This window comes from Letharia lupina (assembly GCF_014066315.1).
Source record: "Letharia lupina isolate WasteWater1 chromosome Unknown contig_2, whole genome shotgun sequence".
Lineage (NCBI taxonomy): Eukaryota > Fungi > Ascomycota > Lecanoromycetes > Lecanorales > Parmeliaceae > Letharia > Letharia lupina.
In genome coordinates, this window is record NW_023502971.1 from 1,052,576 (window position 1) to 1,069,896 (window position 17,321).

A 17,321-nucleotide genomic window follows, 5' to 3' on the forward strand; every position below is an offset into this window, starting at 1 on the left:
TGCCCCTGCTCATCTTCCTTTTCATCATCTACCTACCCTACCGTCTTGCATCACGCTGAAGTATGTACAGTACAATCGGACCGCTGCGAATCTGTCCGGCCGAAAGTTTGAAAGAAGCAGCGTCTGATGATGGACGGCGAAGAATTGTCACAACGCTTCCTTCCGGACCATCACCATGCTCAATCGGCCCTTCAAGCTTCCTCAGCAATCGAAGGTGCCCCCCCTTGTACGACACACGGCATCTGCACACGCAGAGATGCAGAGATGCAGAGATGCGGACATGTGGAGATGATGCGGGGAAGCAAAAAAGATCTAATGCAATAATGTAATGCAAGATCATAAGTAGGGTACCACTGTGATGACGTTCCGCCTTGGTCCTCCTTCTCTAATACCTTGGCCTGTCCTTAACAGCCTTGTCAAGCAATACAATTTCACCCTCTCTTACACAAGATGTATCTTTCTTCTCTCATACCGCTCATTGTCTTTGCGCACTATGTGCGAGCTCAGAGCTCAACGTCTTCTTACGTCGAGCCTACCGTGCCGACAGGTACACCCATACCGGGAGACTACAATGGCGCGTTGCGGCCACAGATTCATTACAGTCCGCCAATTGATTTCATGGTAAGTCGATGCAGGCCTAAGCCAAGTCCAATTTCAAACTCCGCAAAGGCTTTCTTTTTATAGGTCGTGCAGGAGGAGTAGAGTATTGAAATACAGGAGCGCAAAAAATCAACATGGCACGTCCTCTGACAGAACGATAGAATGATCCCAATGGCATGTTTCTCGACGCCAATGGCACCTATCACCTTTACTATCAATGTAAGGGTCGTCCACGCGTCTCTGAATGAGGCCAGCGTTGAATTGATCTTCAGATAACCCAACGGACATTGTGGCGGGTAACCAACACTGGGGCCATGCTACTTCTCGAGATTTGTACACCTGGGAGAACCAGAAGATCGCGATATACCCAGGTGCCGAAGGCGAAGGCATCTTCTCCGGCTCTGCAGTCATCGACGTGAATAATACGAGTGGTTTCTTCCCAAATCAGACCAATGGCGTCGTCGCTATGTACACTTTGAACACCGCGCAGGAGGAGGTGCAGGATATCGCCTACTCCACAGATGGCGGGTATACTTTCACCAAATACGCCAGCAACCCCGTCATCTCAATCAATAGCACCCAGTTCCGGGATCCAAAAGTGCTTTGGTATGCACCCACAAAGTCATGGGTTGCAGTCATTTCGTACGCTCAAGACTTTGTCATCGGCATTTTTACATCACCCAACCTCACCAACTGGACCCACGCCTCCAATTTCAGCCATGCCGGGCTCTTAGGACTTCAGTATGAGTGCCCAAACCTCGTCTCCCTGCCAATGCTCAAAAATGCTTCTCTTGCTGAGCCACTGGATCCTGCCAACTTTGCTTCGACAGATGAAATGTACATCTTGCAAATCAGCATCAACCCGGGAGCTCCTCAGGGTGGATCCATATCCCAGTACTTCCCCGGCACGTTCAACGGCACCCATTTCACCACTGCAGACGCAGCCACCCGGCTCACAGACTTTGGCAAAGACAATTACGCTGGCCAATTCTTCTACAACATCCCCGCAACGTCACCCCAGATCAGCATCGCTTGGGCCAGCAACTGGGAGTACGCCCAACTGGTCCCCACTGGGGTACGTACATTTCGGAGCCGATCCTTCCCATTTGGTTCTGAAATTGAGTTGCAAGATATTTTTGGGAGCAAGAGGACCTTTCTAGTCCCGAGACTAGTCTCGCAACTCCATCACCTACCTCGTATAAGCATTGCTGACGCCGAAATCTGCGCAGCCTCTCGAAGATTTCCGCTCTTTCATGACAATCCCGCGTCTCAACGTGCTCGCAAACACAACACGTTCAGAATACACCCTCCTCTCCTACCCTTATCCCTACTCTTCTCTCTACACAACACCAACTCCCCTAGCCAACTCGTCCACCCTCGCCAACACCTCGATCCTTTATGACTACTCAACTACCATCCCTAGCGGTGCCCTCTCCTTCTCCATGAACATCACCTCCATCCCCGTCGCCAACACAACCGGTACCGCGAATTTTACCTTTCTGTCCTCCATAACAGGCGAGTATGTCCGCGGCGGGGTGTTTCTCAACGGTGGTAACGGAGGCGACACGCCGGTTTGGTTGGACAGAAGCCATACCTATGGCTTCTCGAATCCCTTTTTCACCGATAAGTTCAGCACGAGTCTGTGGCGAGATCCTGATACGCAGGACTTTAGGTTGCTAGGGGTCTTGGATAGGAGTATTCTGGAGGTGTTTGTTAGTAATGGGGAAAGGGCGGGGACGATGACATTCTTTCCACAAGGTGTGCTGGATACGGTTATCTTGGGGACTAATGATTTGAATCCTGGGGTCCAGGTTAGTGTGGAATTGTATGGATTGCGGAGTACGTGGGCTGGAGAGGAGAGTGGAAATGCTACGATGACAAAAAGGGCATCGGGGCAGGTTATGAGGAGGGACAACCTAGGGCACTTGGGCCAAGCGTGATAGGTACCGCATGTGTGATCATCATGGGCGTTGCTCTTGCTCTTGTAAAATGACTTGAGTCTCTGGTGCCCGCAATGCCCAAAGCCGTACATAGCGTAGACAGCACAAAAGCAATGAATCGGAAAGTGCAAAAACCGCGTTCGCTGTCAAAGCTTCAAGAGCAACTACCTCGATCATGCCACAAGTCTGCCCAGCCTCTCCTCAGCATCAGCAATCTATCCCACTAACACTAGAGGGGAAATTCCCTTAATGCAGCTCCAGTTCTGAAGTCAGTAGTCCCTATCTACAGCGTCGTCAGCATTTCCGCAATTCTTCCTGCAAATGCGGGGACGAGATTGCTCGAAGCGAGAGCAGGATATCAGAAGTCCGTTTAGATCATCGAGCCGGTAAAGGCTCTGACATAAGAGGTACCAGAAATATTGTGTAATAGGAATTATCATCATGTGATTGCTCGAAGGAAGGTATGCTATGTGCTTGGAAAGAACGGCACAACGTACCTGTGCCCTATATTTTGGGAAAAGCTCGTTGCTGTTGGAGATTCGCTCGGCTTCGGTGACTCTAGAAGCTCGGAAGACTGTTGGATAGCAGACATAGAGCGCAACCAGATGTGGTAAGTAAGTAGTGAGTGAACTGCCAACATAGTCGAACTCCAAGACGGAAAGTTGAGTTGCCAGCTTTACGCAACGAAAGTCTAGGGACCCCTGGGCTTGAGGGATTGCAATTACAGCGTTGTTTCGAAAAAGACGACTTATTATTGTTGCAATCTGTACGGCTCTTTGACTTCCAGATCCAGGGGTAGAACTTTGGCGTTGAGCTGGACTTTTGAGCATCACAGGGACTCCGCTGCAGCTGATGCTCTTCATCAGATAGATGAGCTAGCAAGGAAGAAGTATCCAGTCGCTGACGACATTGCGAATGGTGTACCAGAAGACACCCGGATGCTCAGATCTTTGAAGCTCGAATGCAGCAGGGAGTTGCAAAGATTTCCAATAAACCTCGGCCAAAACCCGCACTCGCTAAAACCAATTAGCGCAACTCTTGGCACCCACTATCAGACCTCAAACCAACTTCTCGCTCTAAACCTCTAAACCTCAGTCACCGACACACGACAAATCGCAATCATGGGTCGCCTCCACAGCAACGGCAAAGGCATATCAGCCAGCGCGATCCCCTACTCCCGCACACCGCCCGCATGGCTAAAAGTGACCCCTGAGCAGGTGGTGGATCAGATCTGCAAACTCGCAAAGAAGGGAGCGACGCCGAGTCAGATTGGTGTTGTTCTCAGGGATTCGCATGGGGTGGCACAGACCAAATTCGTTACTGGTGAGTTGGCTACATATTTACGGAGAACAGGAGTCGATAGTGTTGAAGGTGTAGGGCGATTGCTAACATGGCGACATAGGGAATAAGATTCTGCGCATTTTAAAGTCGAATGGTACGCCAGACTCATTGTAAAACAGCTAAGGACTCGTTCCTGTAGCGATTTTACACGACATTGCCTCTGCTTGGTCTATGACTGACGGAGTGATTTCTTCATGACAGGCCTTGCACCAGAGATCCCAGAGGACCTGTACATGTTGATAAAGAAGGTAGCGTTGACCTCCATTGTCCCATTCTCTTTCAATTCCTCTGTTTCAGAGAGGGGACCTGGCGCTGACGAATGTTAGGCCGTCGCCGTCCGCAAGCATCTCGAGCGCAACCGCAAGGACAAGGACTCTAAATTCCGTCTCATCCTCATCGAATCCCGCATCCACCGCCTTTCGAGATACTACAAATCTGTAGGTGTTCTGCCGCCTACCTGGAGATACGAGAGCGCGACTGCGAGCACGATGGTGGCTTAGGTTGGGGTAAAAGTGATGCTGGAGCGTGGTGGAGCGTTGAGAGGGAGACGTGCTGTTGATGGGAGGCATGAAGAGGTTGAGCAAGGACTGCCTGCAGAAGTTCAAGTCTAGTGCTACTAGGTACAACAAAATCCAAGATCTTGCAACCCAAGCCTACATTAATCAAACTTTTGGTACCCGTTTCACATGCTTCGCCGCATGTATGGAGACACAGGGGAGGGTATCTAACCGCCCAGAAACCCAACAACTCCATCGCTATGCATTTGGACTATCTTCTCGTCTTCAAGTGGTGCTCTCCTGCTTGACCCCTTCCAGATCCCTACTCCTCTGCAGCAAAAACTCGCCTAGAACTTGTAGCGGATTCTCTGGCCTGTAGATCCAACACGTTGATTAGCCCCTCTCCCTCTCCCACAAACATCCACAGTCTTCGACGTCCCGATAAATCATCGTACGTACTGATCAGCAGCCAACCTCTTCATCCCCTCCAACAGCACCCCCGTGACCTTCTCGTTCAAATACCGCCTCGCCGGCGCCCCGTGACTTGCCGCTTTCGAAGGCATTGGCGGCGCCACCTCTGCTGCAGCGGTGCCGTTGACGTGCCGAGTGGGCGTTGCGGTGCGTTGCGTGGCTGGGATGGGGGTGGGTGGTATGGGAGCGTAGTTCATTTGGGGGAGTGGGGGCTTGAAAGTGAGGGTTGATTAATGAATGGATCAAGGGAAAAAGGGGTGGGCGAGGGCATGCGAAAACGTACGGCTGCTTCTGGCATTTCGGTATCGAGGTTGGGTTCGGATAGGGCGGCGTTGGGGGGGAGCACTGGTTCTGGGGGTGGAAGGTCGGTGATTGAGTGGATGTTGTCGATTGGGGGAATTGGGGTGGATGCGTCCGGGGCATCTGCCGGAGATTTGGGGGTTTCTTCTGCCATTATTTTCGTTGCAATTGGCACAATTCTGGAGTGCTCTCTGGTGATAGTTGTGCTCCGTTGAAAATGCTGAGGATACTCATTTGGGAGAATTGCTAGCGCGTCCGGGATGACTTGCCTCACGCGACGTGCCTGTCGATCACTCGAGATGCATGATGCTCTGACTCTAATTCTCCTCGTTGGTCTTTATTTGTCGCCCGGAGAGTTCAAGATACTGCTGTCAAGCATTGGAAAGATCGTATTCACGTAATGCTTTAGACCAACATGGCGTTGCAGGCACGAAGTCATGCATCTCATAACCAGATGCTTGGCCATCGAGTCCGACATCCCCCATCTACCAATTATGACGATGACTTCGAAACCCCGACCGGAAAGCGGCTCAAGAGACTCGATAGCACAGATAGCTCTCTATCTCGCGGAGGAGATTCAGACCTTGAGGATGAAGGCAGAACAACTCCGATTCAAAGGACCCCTGTTCGACCATCTCGAGAGGTCCCAGACTCAGAAGCAGACTCGGATGACGACGACAATATTGTCCAAGACGGAGACCGAAAAACAGAGCTCGAAAGTGCCCTACCTCCAGTCAAAACCGACAAGGAAGCAATTGCTGAATATGAAGCAACGAGAGCTGCTGAAGCGGAAAGCCTCGACCTGCATGGACGTCTGGGCCAACGGAAATGGCTTCCGGGCAAGAGCTCCATCTACGTGGATGCTTTCAACCTGGCTCTAGAAACTGTGCTGGAGGATGAGTCACATCTGTTTGATGAAGCTGAGATGGCCGTCTTTGAGCAGTGGAGGGACATGAGCTACGAGGGGCAGTATTTGTAGGTAAGACTCCATCTTGAAAGACTCTTGACAAGATTTGATGTTTTCGGCAGGTACGTAAGACTGTTCCTCCGTAAAACTGCAGCATGGCATAGAACCAATCGGTTGAAGTACTACGGAGACATCGCAGATCTACCAGCTGCTGTCAAAGATCTTTTGGAGCCACGGACACTTCCAGCAGTGAAGCACTCTACCCAGACCAATCCTGGCGAGGCTGAACCTCCTAAAGAAACCGTATTGCACGACACGTTCACTTTTGCAGACGGATCTGGCCGTCACATTGACACACTGGAAGAGGCATCATCTCTCTTAAAGCTAGATGAGCTCAAAGCTGTTGCAAAGGAAGCGAAGGTCCAAGGCAAAAATAAAGGCGAGCTGTTGAAGGCACTACGGAAAACGAGTCAGGGTCAAGGTGGCCTCGGATGGGCCGTTTTGAAGAGATCGGATACAGAAGAGCCTGAGCAATCAGAAAAGGGGACTCTAGCAGATGAAGAAAGTTCCGAGGAGAAAGAAAACCTCGATGGTACCAACGTCAACCGGGACACTCATTTTGTCCGGAAGATATTGGCAAGCACCGGGCCTTGTATACGTCTCTCAGCGCCAACCCTGAAGCTATTTGAGCGGGTCCACCTCGTATTCTATCGCTCGACAGAGTGGACGGAGAAATCCCTCACTACGATCATACTTGCTCGGATAGCAAGGCGCAATTTTCCGGAATACATCGTCTCAAGATCAACGAACATCTTCTCTTCTCGATCGGACTTGCTGGAGTTCGAAGCTTCCATCCGTACACAGTTCAACATCGACTTCATCCTTGAATTCAACGGTACTGTAAGGAAGGACGGCCTGCAGAAGGTCAAAAATGTTTTCGAAGAGGTTTACCCGCGCTGGCAAGTCATCCTCAAGGAAGAGCAGCGGAAGGAAGATCGCATTTATGAGAGCGGAGAAGGAGCATACCTCCGCCGCTTTTCGCCCGCGTGGGTGTACACCAGGATTGTCCACAAGGGAACGTATGTACTAGGACGTTTCAAGGAACACGAACGAGAACACCAAATGTTGACCGAGCTGCTGATTCAGCGATTATTCCATGCGGCACGACGAGGAGCCTGGTATCAGCGGAAAGCCTTGTTGGAGGAGCACTACATGTGGGCCCTCAAGCCTGATGAAGGGCGTTCCGAAGATGCTCAAAAGAAGCATTGGAAGAAGATTGCTCTTCAGACGTGCGAGGATGGTCTGCAAGACAGAGAATGCCATCTAATCTACCACTACGACCTGCAGAAACGGGTCATGAAATTAGAAAAAGCCTTGAAAATGGTGAAACGAGAGCAGCATGACTTTGGGCACGTTCGTTTGGGAAAGCCAGTGGAGAGATTCGTCGAGGGAATCAGGATTGAGAAGGAACGTACACCGAGTCGGAATGGCACGCGAAGAGACAGCGATGCAGGCCCCCGAAGAGGCGGCAAGACCATCTGGGTTGATGAACGGGAGGGTGGCGGCGAATGCAGCGTGGAAGCAATGTGCCTGAGTTGGTATCGAGACCAAGGCTGGAAGGGCTACCACTCAGAAGGAGGCATTGTTCGAACGCTCTTCGGCTACCTGTTCTACGACGTGCTCTTCACCTACATCCCCAACGTCTTCCAAACGCCTTATCAAGCCTGCCCACTCGATCTCCACACGGACGCTTTCTATCCCTCTCGAGCTTCAGAGATCAACCATCGCCTCGTCGAAATCGGCAACGGCGACGCCTCAAGATTGCTTCAAGAAGTCTACGACCGCGAACACGAGAAACAGACCTGCGTTGTCGGTATCGACTGGTCCTACGACTTCGATGACTTACTAGACATCGTCAAATGCTTTCAAGGAGAGGCTTTGGCGACTATCTGCAAAGTCATGGCGCAGGAGTATCAGCAACGAGGAGGCGGTATTCCGGACTTGTTCCTTTGGCATCCAGATAATGGCGAGGTGATGTTTTCGGAGGTGAAAAGTGAGAATGATCGCCTGAGTGATACACAGAGATTGTGGATCCATGTGCTGACAGGAGCGGGTATCAAGGTCGAGCTTTGTAATGCTGTTGCTAAGGAGGTTAGGACTCAACGTTGATGCTAGGAATCAAGATCAATTGTTTACACCGCTTTCGCCACCCTTCGACGGCGATTGCATTTAGTATCACAGACCTAGGGGCACCACTAACCTTGCCCTCAGTTGGTTACATAGCCAGAGATTTCGAGAGTTTGCCACCATGAGCAATGGGCATCAGCGAATAGCTGCGCCCTTTTCAGCTTCAATCATGCTCAAGTCGTAAGCCTAGACTTAGCTGCGTAGCCGATGCCGCCGCTATGGTACAGAACCCAAGCCTAGTCGTTGACGGCCTCCTCGTTAGATACCTCCGACCGTGGCACTTTACGGACCGCTATTTCTTCCAAGTTCGATACTGCAGCCGGATTGATCCCTTCTTATATCCTTACGATGGACAATCTAACCAACTGCACATTTTGTCTTTGTCAGCTCTTGCTCCTTGATTGGACCATCCTTTCAGGCAACAGAATTTCCTCCAGTCCAAGCTTTTTCTGCTTCTTGTGCATTCTTCCTTTGCTTCACCTTCCACCTCACCTCACTTCACCTCACCTCACCTTACCTCACCTCACCTCACCTCACCTCACCTCACCCCACCCCACCCCACCTCGCCTCGAGACCGTACCCATAGCTATCCAACCAGCGAAACCACCATGCATCACTCAATGAACCTACAAATACTCGTGAGCATATGCCGCGACTTTGACTCTTGGTCCGAGAATTTGGCAAGAAGATGGTTCGTTTGGATATCGTCGACTGTTCTCGCTTATGAGATGAGGATGGCGGGGCGCTAATGGGCGATAGAAGCGTGGGAGGACGGGAGTGCGGGAGTGCGGGAGTGCGGGAGGGCGTTTGGATGCTGAGTGAGCGGACACAGATGGGTGGCCGGGTTAGGCGAGGAGGTTTTTGGTTTGCTGACATGCTTTATGAAGGATGCGGGGAGGATTTCCCCGTGTGTGTGTGTGATAAGGAGATGTAAGGATCCATGATGATTGTGTCCGGCGACGTGGTAGAGAGCCTTGGGTTCAGCGGCGTGGTGCAGGAGAATGGTCGGCGAGGCTTCGGGGGTGTGATGGGAGGTGTACGGCACTGACTGAGTCTGGGCGTCGTGAGTGCAGAAGTAGAGGACGTCATCTTATATTCGCGTGTCAATGTTCACACAGTCGCAAGCCTTTTCTGTCTCTCGTGTTGCACCTATCTTATTCCCAACGGTATTCTGACGCGGAGCCATCACATACCCTGGGGATCCATGGGTTGCAAACGCTCCACTGCCGCAATCCCGCCCCACATCGTGCCTGCGGCTTTTCTTCTCCGAAGCCCCAGTCAAGCTGACGACTTTGATGAAAAAATGAAGGGTGGAGACGGAGCCTCGGGGCCAGCTGGTGGCGGTGTGTGTGAGGGCCTAGAGAGGGAAGAAAGGAGGAACGATTAGTAGTACCTACCCATCCCACGATCGAAGATTCAAGAAGCTCAATATGATGGCAGCAACGTCAAACGACAACATCAATCCAGTATTCCCAGCGCCTTCTACCCAGGACAAAGGAAAAAAAGTCATCAGCTCAAATCGGTCACCGCCAAAGAAGAGGATTGTTTTGTATGTTTGTGCCATCTGGGCTCTTTGAGTTTTTTTCGGGTTGTTTTTTGTGGGTTTCAGTGGAAGCAAGGAAAAACGAGATACTCAAGCATCAACCATGTCCACGTCGCCCTCATCGTCCTCGGCCTCAGCATCAGGCCCCTCACCGACGAACCTGGTCTTGGGGAAATGCAGCTGACCGCGCCCGTGCGGCTCGATCCACCTGTCGACGTCGAACACCTCGTCGTAGCGCGCCCAGCAGACCTTGACGATCCAGCGGTCGACGATGCGCGTGGTGTTGTGTTCGAGCGCAAAGGATACGGTCTTGGGTTCCGTCTTCTTCTTCCTGATGGCCTTCGGCTGCTCCAGCCTTTGGGCAGGGCGAGCGGCGTCACGAGGTGCGTGCTCGACGCTGACACACACCGACGTGCGGGCGACGGTCTTGGCGAGGTTCGAGAACAGTCTGCGAGGCTGTCCGAGGTCCAGGGCCGAGAGTGTGCGGTAGCGGCGCGGTTGGGGTGCGCTGGGGAGAGGAAGGAAGTCCGCGAGGGAAAGGAGCTTGGTTGGTCGAGGGACGATTGGGGGTGGTGAAGGAGGAGGAGGAGTAGGGGTGATGTTGGAGGGTAGGAGGAGGGTGGAGAAGACGAAGATGAAAGGGAGGGAGGAGAGGAGGGTGAAGAGGGGAGACATTGCGTCTGTTGTTGATGGGGTAGGAGGAGATTGGTTTGGGGGGGAGAGTAGCAGTGAGAGAAGGTTTGTGAGTGCGTAAGACAGTTTGTGAGCTTGTTTGTGTGTGTGCAGAGTGTGTAGTGTCTATGATGAGAGCGTCAGGTACTCGAGAGTATCAGCAGTCAAACATTCGACGACGAGAGAAGGAGAGTCGGAGAAGCTGGAGTGTTTTGCACTTCGGCGGCACCCTAGCGTGTAAACAACTGGCATAGCAACGGCGGCAGCGAGCAGAAGCGAGTCGAAGCCGGCGGAAGAGTGATGTGTTGAGAAGATGGTTAGGGCTGGTACTAATCTCCGACGATTCTTGAGAGGGCGCTCTTTTCAGCTGGCTTTCCTCAGGCGGCTTTCCTCGACCAAGCTCAACATCCCGAGACTCCAGCAACAAGGAAGAGCTGTTCCGACTGTTTTTATTGGCTTCTTTGCACCTGTGAACACCCATCCAAGCCCGCTTCGTTGGTATTCCGATGCAATACCCCTAGATCGGTATACAGGCTTTTGCAGTCCTCTCAGACTTCGCCCTACTACCTCGACTCTCTGCCCATCCATTACCATCGCCTCATACTCCAGATGCCTGCATAACGGCGAACCTGGTCGGTCCCCTGGATTCACCAGCTTCAGGAGCAAATCGCCAGGGAAAAGACTCGGCGAGGAAAATACCATAGGTACAAGAGTTCGGGCTGTGCTCAATGCTTCTTGCGGTTGACCACGGATCGCACTCGGGAGCGTGGATTTCTCACGGGCTTGGAGCGTGGACTCGCTGCCAACAGCAGCTGTTCCTGCTTAGAGCCTGGCCCTTCTCGATTTTTTCACAATTGCTTCAAGCATTGTCCTTCGGGGTTTCGTTGAGATTCGTGGAGGCTAAACTTCACGAAGCTGCATCAAGCTGCGTACATATTATCATCATGGTCACAGCAGAGGAGACGATCTCTAGGAATGCCATCATATACGCGAAGGAAATATCGAGGCTACAGGACTTGAAATTGGAGGCCCAAAAAGGATGGTCAAGCGAAGGTCTGCTTCGATTGGCGGCGGCAAAGAAGGTGCATTCAATCTGGACGACGAGATCCACGATGCTGCGGAAATCAGGATCGTCGGTAGCCAATCTGGGGCCTGCTTATTGAAAAGGAAGAATGCTTGTTGAAGGCTACCTACCTTTCCCACGACTATAGTCTTCACTCTCTTTGTATCCGCTCTCGGCTGGGGAACGAACCAATCCCTCCGCGTGTTCACCTCTCCCAAATCCGTTGCGAAAAGCAATTTCTTCAATTTACGCAACACCGCCACAAGCATAATGTATAGTTCTCCCAGGCCCAGGTTGCAGCCCAAACAGCTGCGAGTACCCTCTCCACAAGGGATCAAGTACATATTCAGCCGGTTCTATTCACCCTCAAAGAGACACATCCATCTGACAAAGCTGAAGCGTCAACAAGTCCGAAAGACACGATGTTTTAATTGGAAGGTCTTACAACATACTATTGTATTTGAGGCGATAACGTTCATAGGTAGGCTTGCCGAATATCTCTTAGGGCTAGGGCTATGTGACTAAAGTGTATGGAGCAGATAAGGAACACGTCTGCAAGTCTACATGTACCTGAATTTCCTTTGCAACTCGTTGAAAGATTTTTCCGTCACCCAACAATGACCTGTGGCCCACGGTGGTGGTACCAGTACCTTAGTAAGGGTCGCTGAGTGTCGTCTAAGTGAGCTGACTGGTATATAGCTTAGCTCAAGCCACTAATACACGAAGCGGCATAAGCGGACCGTCCCACCATTCAATCAAGATACTTTAATGCAGCCAGGCACAGTGGTCAATCCTGTCGAGGCTAAGTCTCAATTCCTGAAAGATACAAGAGCCTTACTATACAACTTTTCTCAGTACCATGCATATCGACGCTTCCTCCTACTCACCAAAGCTACCGATATAGCTTGTCGCCCTCAATTATCCGTGTCGAGTACCTAAGCAATCCCATCAGCCCCTAGCGACTTCTTCTCCAAAGTTGCGGCTACGAAGAATTATCCCACGGAGGCAGAGCAAGAAAGTCAAGCCCCTTGCCATGACATGACTTACTAAGGTAGATTCCGATTCTGGCGGAATGATAGATACCCAGATGATCTGTCTCAAATGTATCACTTACATTACCCCAATACCCACCCCCAATACCACATCCTCGGAGCAATTTGAGAAAGGGCCAACCCCTGCAACAGGCCTGATTTGGGTTGACCATGCTACATAGTAACGGTAGTATGTCGCTACCTGTTGATCGTGCCACGCACTCCCCAAGGTAGCGAGGCAAGTGCGTGGCACCATCATGACCACTGTGACCAATATGACCACCGCACCCACTGGCACTCACCAGACACAGTTTGGCATTTTAACAAATAGCGATATGCATGACATCAAAAGTCATGGCCTGCTCCTCACACCTCCAAGTCTCCAACTGCCCTGCTTTCTTCTACATGTTACGAGTTGATAGTACATTGTGCCACCTGCTCCTGTGTGGTATTCTTTGCCGGTAATATTTGTGCCCACATTCTGCCTTGCTGTAGACTTTCCTGCTCCGTGGTATCTGATGTTGAAGCTTGTTTACCGACCTGGTTCGTTGCTGTCTCTATCTTACTTTCCACCTTCCTTGCCAGAGGCACGTCTCCAGGAGACTTCTTCGGCCCGTGCTTGCCATCTCAGACCAATTCTTTGCTAAAGCGTCTGCAGGTGCGAATGCGCAAGTCAAATCACAATCCTCCCCCTGCCCCTCACCGTTACTCCGAGCCTTGCGGGGGCTGCAATAACTTTACTCACGACCGCCGTTTCCTCACCGACCTCTCAGTATTCCCTGGGCTGCGATGGATCCTGCAATTTGGCTACAATCCCAAGTCAGGCGATTTGCGTCGACAACAAGAGCCATGTGCCCACTTGCCCGACCCTGGCTAACATTTTGGTCAATGGAGCTTGCGCTGCGGCTTCTGATCAAGACTTTGCTCAAACTATAGATTGTATCAACGCTCCATTGGGGGGTTCCACTGGGACTACAATGGTCTCATCTAGTTTTCTCTCCAACGCCGCTTCAGCCACGGCAGTGATGCTGAACTCGAGCACCTCGAGCGTGTTCCCCACCATAATCAGTATGGCAGTTCAATCAACTCCCTACGTCAATCCAAATCCTTACGGATGTAGTAGTAGACGGGCGATGTAAGCTTGCAGCCGTACGTATATCTGTATCTGAAATCTTCACTGACAGACCCTGTCATCAGCTCACAGGATTTGGGCATCCCAGCATCTATCACGACCATGTTTTGCGTCTGTGAGGGTACCACTTTGTAATTCCAATCCACCGTGATATCAGGTACGACCAGATTGCTATGTGCATATACATCCTCGCCATTTGCCACATCAACATCCATACAGTTACAGACATCCTCGCAAATGTCTTCTGCAGTGGCCACCGCGACTGGGTCGCCGTCTATGTTATCCTCAAGCGCATCAAGTTTTAAACCACATACGATCCTCACTGGTTTGCCTTCTGGGGATTACTCCCTTGCCAACTGTTCAAACTCAATAATTCCGGACCCGGATTCTCCCGATTATGTGACCAAATGCTTGTATTCCAATTGCCAAGAAACCAAAGACGTACTTTGACCGCCAGATCTCTTCATTCTTCATTTAAGCGCTGGGACCCTAGAAATCACGACTGGTGACAAAGACTGAAGATTACTCTATTATGGCGATCGTAGTCGCTGACTTCACGCTTACAGCATGCTTCCACAGGTTATATTGTTGTGGAAGCAGGTATGATAGTACTCTTCTCTCCACGAACCCACAGCCCCTATTCGCCGACCCTAATCTCAACGCTGACGCAACTAAGATGCCTACGAAATTCATGTTGTCTCGGGTATTGAAGACGATTTGTGGACACGAGGCGATACAAGAATATTTACATCCTGATAACATTTGATTAATTCCACACTGCAAAGCTATGTCATCCCTCTAGAGCGTCAGTATAGGGAAACCTTGGCACAAGCACATCGAAGATGAATTGAGAATGTGGAGAAAGGCTGTTGGAGTGTACTTGGGAAGAGGAGAGGCGTCTTTGGTCGTAGGTAGTGTCTTCTATGTATTTTATTTGGCAGTGTCATATTTTGCAGTGTAGATGCAAAAAAGGGTTTAACAAACGGAGACTCCACCACTCTTCTTAGTGAGGCATTTGAACCGACTAGGCGTCGGATCTCCGGATATTGGGGCAGCTGGATATCATCGCGGGTAAGTACCTTACAGTATCGGAAGCAGTTCGAGGCCAGGATCCCATCAACAAACCCCGCAAACATGAATATAAATAATTGTGGGGGTGGAGCTGTGGGGTAAATGATTCGGCCCTTCTCGTTTTTTTGCTGCGGGCTTTGCTTTGTCGAAACTTTGTTCGTTGGGGATCGAAAACCCCAAATTTCCGGCTTACCTTTCGAGTCTCGATGGATAGGTAGATTAGACGTGGGTGGGAGATAAGGCACACAGAATGGGGGGCATCGATGAGAAGAGGATTCGAGCAGTGTGCCATTCCAAGGAGAATGTGGTGAAAAAACAGCGACGGATGACGATGTCGAGGGGTTCAAAAAAATCTTCTTCCGGCAAATTACGCCTTACCCAGTTGAGGACTAGCGTAGCTGCGTTGCCAGCCATTGCCAAGAATTTCAGACCTTTGTGCATATACGCTTATAGCTTATCCCCGGACCCGGCGCAGCGGTTCATTTCGTTATTTTTCTCACAGCATAAAAAGGAACGCTGTTTTCCAGCACCTACATGAATTGCCAATAAATAACCCTCCCCTCCTGCTCTTCATGAATTGTATGGTGGATGCATCGACTTTACTACCTTCCACCCCGTTCTCTGCTCACTGGCTACCTCATTAATAAAGGACCTTAGTGCCTCCGCTTCACAGTCTCAGAGAGGAAATACTTATTGCTGCTGAAAGCATCAGATCCGCCAGCGTGAGATCAACTCATCGAGGACTGCTCAAACCCCATCTCAGTGACAGCAGCATTTCTCACACACAGAGAGAGCACGCGGCCTACGAACGCCACAATGCCAGCAAGCATCAATGACCTGCCTTACGAGCTCCTCTCACAAATCCTTGAAAATGTCATTTGTTTCAATGTAGAGCAGAATTCTCGCAGGACGTATGGTTTCGACATGGAATTGCATGCCCCACCGGATCCAGATGTACGAATGCAGCGGCTACTCAAAGGCCTTATGACCCCGGATTCTGTCCGATGGACTGCCTCGAACACCATCCGACGGGTCAATTCGCGATGGCATGATTTAGCGTTAAAGTACTCTTTCAGAGATCTAGTAAGCACCATTTCTGAGTCAGTTCTTCACGTTGTATATCCTTGTTCCAGTCTTAGCACAGATATGAGGAGCAAAATCGTGTCTCGTTTCCTCAAACATGCCTTCAGACTCAACAATCCGTCCAAACGGAGATCTGCTGACTCCGAGATGGTGTAGTACGTCTTGTCTTGGCGTGGAAGCGAGAAGTAAGCCCTCTTGAGTTTCATTGTTTCTGTGACCATACTTATCTCTGTCCCAGGCACATGCTCTCAGGCGTCGTACGGACGACATCATTGGAGCATCTGAGTCTCTCTACTTTCTCGGATTCTAGCACTTTTTTGAGTAAGACAGCTAGTCTCCTTGAGAATCATCCTACACTCTCATCGTACATTCGAAGAATCTGGTTCGACGGCTACTATGAAGCAAAAGAGAGCGCCATGATCTTCGGAATTCTTCGTCAGTGCAAGAAGCTAGAAGATCTCTTAATCCCATGGACAACATTGAGGCACGGAACTGTTGCAGGTTGGTCGTCGCTGTTCGGAACTAACGCCGCTGGTCCATGTGTAACGTCTCTTGAGATCCGAGCAATGAATCTTCCCAAGCGTTCCCCGGCAATGAAGAAGGAAAATCATTTCGGCAATAACGCGTTGGAATCTACCAGCGTTGACTTCAATAATCTTGCCTGTCTGAGGCTCTTTGGGAATTCAAAGTTCATGACCATCACCGACAAAGACCTGATGGCCATAGCACGCACAGCGAGCAACCTCCGGGAGCTCCATGTGTCGAACGCCGCCTCTCTTGGTCCCAAAGGTATCGGAGCTCTCATACGGTCTTCTCGGTTGAGCTTGGAAGTCTTGGAGCTCGATGGCTCCTCTCAAATGGAACCCGAAGAACCAGAGCAGCCCAACAGCTACAGCCATCTTCGACTGCCTCGACTCATTGCACAATGTCCCCTTCTTCGCAGACTGAGGCTTCAATCCGTCCACACATGCAGAGATATTTTCGCTTGTGACGATGTTGCTTGGAGTGGTAAAGTACAAATCTGCTTAGGAGTCACCAGCTACTTCCAAGTACCACAACCCGACGAGGATACCACAATTTTATATCAAGTTCTTGATCAAGCACGCTGTTTCATGGATTCACGAACGCGATCCGACAAGAATTTTGTTGACATTGAGATCTTCACGAGCGGCTTCATATTTGAGCCCGGGTGCGCACTGGTCCACGGTGATTTCCCAACGACTCATGCAGTCCGAGGACCATGGCTCGTCAAGAAAAAGGAGTCATACAGAAATTCGCAAATGAATGGCTACGTGAGCGCATTCCCTTTTTGCATAACTGAGGACGAATTTAGGGATGGGTTGATCAAAGGCTATGTTTGGATATAACATACATATGGCGGCCCCAAGTATCATATGCGCCGGAGGGATCCATGTAACCAGCGGTAGACTTTCAACAATTCAGGCCGTTTGGCAAGCATCGCTTAAAGACCCGAGATCAAGAC

General features: G+C 50.7%; 6 protein-coding genes across 6 annotated transcripts; 4 read left to right on the forward strand and 2 right to left on the reverse strand.

Annotated features, from left to right (window-relative positions):
- Nucleotides 1-450: 450 nt before the first annotated feature.
- On the forward strand, nt 451-2,540 carry HO133_004420 (uncharacterized protein; the record flags this gene model as incomplete). Its single annotated transcript, XM_037295337.1, has 4 exons — nt 451-621; nt 762-819; nt 873-1,675; nt 1,830-2,540. The coding sequence occupies 4 exons, from the start codon at nt 451-453 to the stop codon at nt 2,538-2,540; spliced, it is 1,743 nt and encodes a 580-aa protein (XP_037157338.1).
- A 1,121-nt stretch (nt 2,541-3,661) lies between these two features.
- HO133_004421 (uncharacterized protein) lies at nt 3,662-4,381 on the forward strand (the record flags this gene model as incomplete). The annotated part of the gene is made up of 4 exons (XM_037295338.1): nt 3,662-3,863; nt 3,943-3,975; nt 4,083-4,129; nt 4,208-4,381. The coding sequence occupies 4 exons, from the start codon at nt 3,662-3,664 to the stop codon at nt 4,379-4,381; spliced, it is 456 nt and encodes a 151-aa protein (XP_037157339.1).
- A 282-nt stretch (nt 4,382-4,663) lies between these two features.
- Nucleotides 4,664-5,303, reverse strand: HO133_004422 (uncharacterized protein; the record flags this gene model as incomplete). Its single annotated transcript, XM_037295339.1, has 3 exons — nt 4,664-4,751; nt 4,838-5,061; nt 5,133-5,303. 3 exons carry the CDS (start codon nt 5,301-5,303, stop codon nt 4,664-4,666), a joined length of 483 nt encoding a protein of 160 aa, XP_037157340.1.
- A 261-nt stretch (nt 5,304-5,564) lies between these two features.
- Nucleotides 5,565-8,225, forward strand: HO133_004423 (uncharacterized protein; the record flags this gene model as incomplete). The annotated part of the gene is made up of 2 exons (XM_037295340.1): nt 5,565-6,124; nt 6,179-8,225. The coding sequence occupies 2 exons, from the start codon at nt 5,565-5,567 to the stop codon at nt 8,223-8,225; spliced, it is 2,607 nt and encodes an 868-aa protein (XP_037157341.1).
- Nucleotides 8,226-9,876: 1,651 nt separating this feature from the next.
- Nucleotides 9,877-10,461, reverse strand: HO133_004424 (uncharacterized protein; the record flags this gene model as incomplete). Its single annotated transcript, XM_037295341.1, has 2 exons — nt 9,877-9,946; nt 9,995-10,461. 2 exons carry the CDS (start codon nt 10,459-10,461, stop codon nt 9,877-9,879), a joined length of 537 nt encoding a protein of 178 aa, XP_037157342.1.
- Nucleotides 10,462-15,571: 5,110 nt separating this feature from the next.
- On the forward strand, nt 15,572-17,205 carry HO133_004425 (uncharacterized protein; the record flags this gene model as incomplete). Its single annotated transcript, XM_037295342.1, has 3 exons — nt 15,572-15,838; nt 15,995-16,023; nt 16,077-17,205. 3 exons carry the CDS (start codon nt 15,572-15,574, stop codon nt 17,203-17,205), a joined length of 1,425 nt encoding a protein of 474 aa, XP_037157343.1.
- Nucleotides 17,206-17,321: the final 116 nt, after the last annotated feature.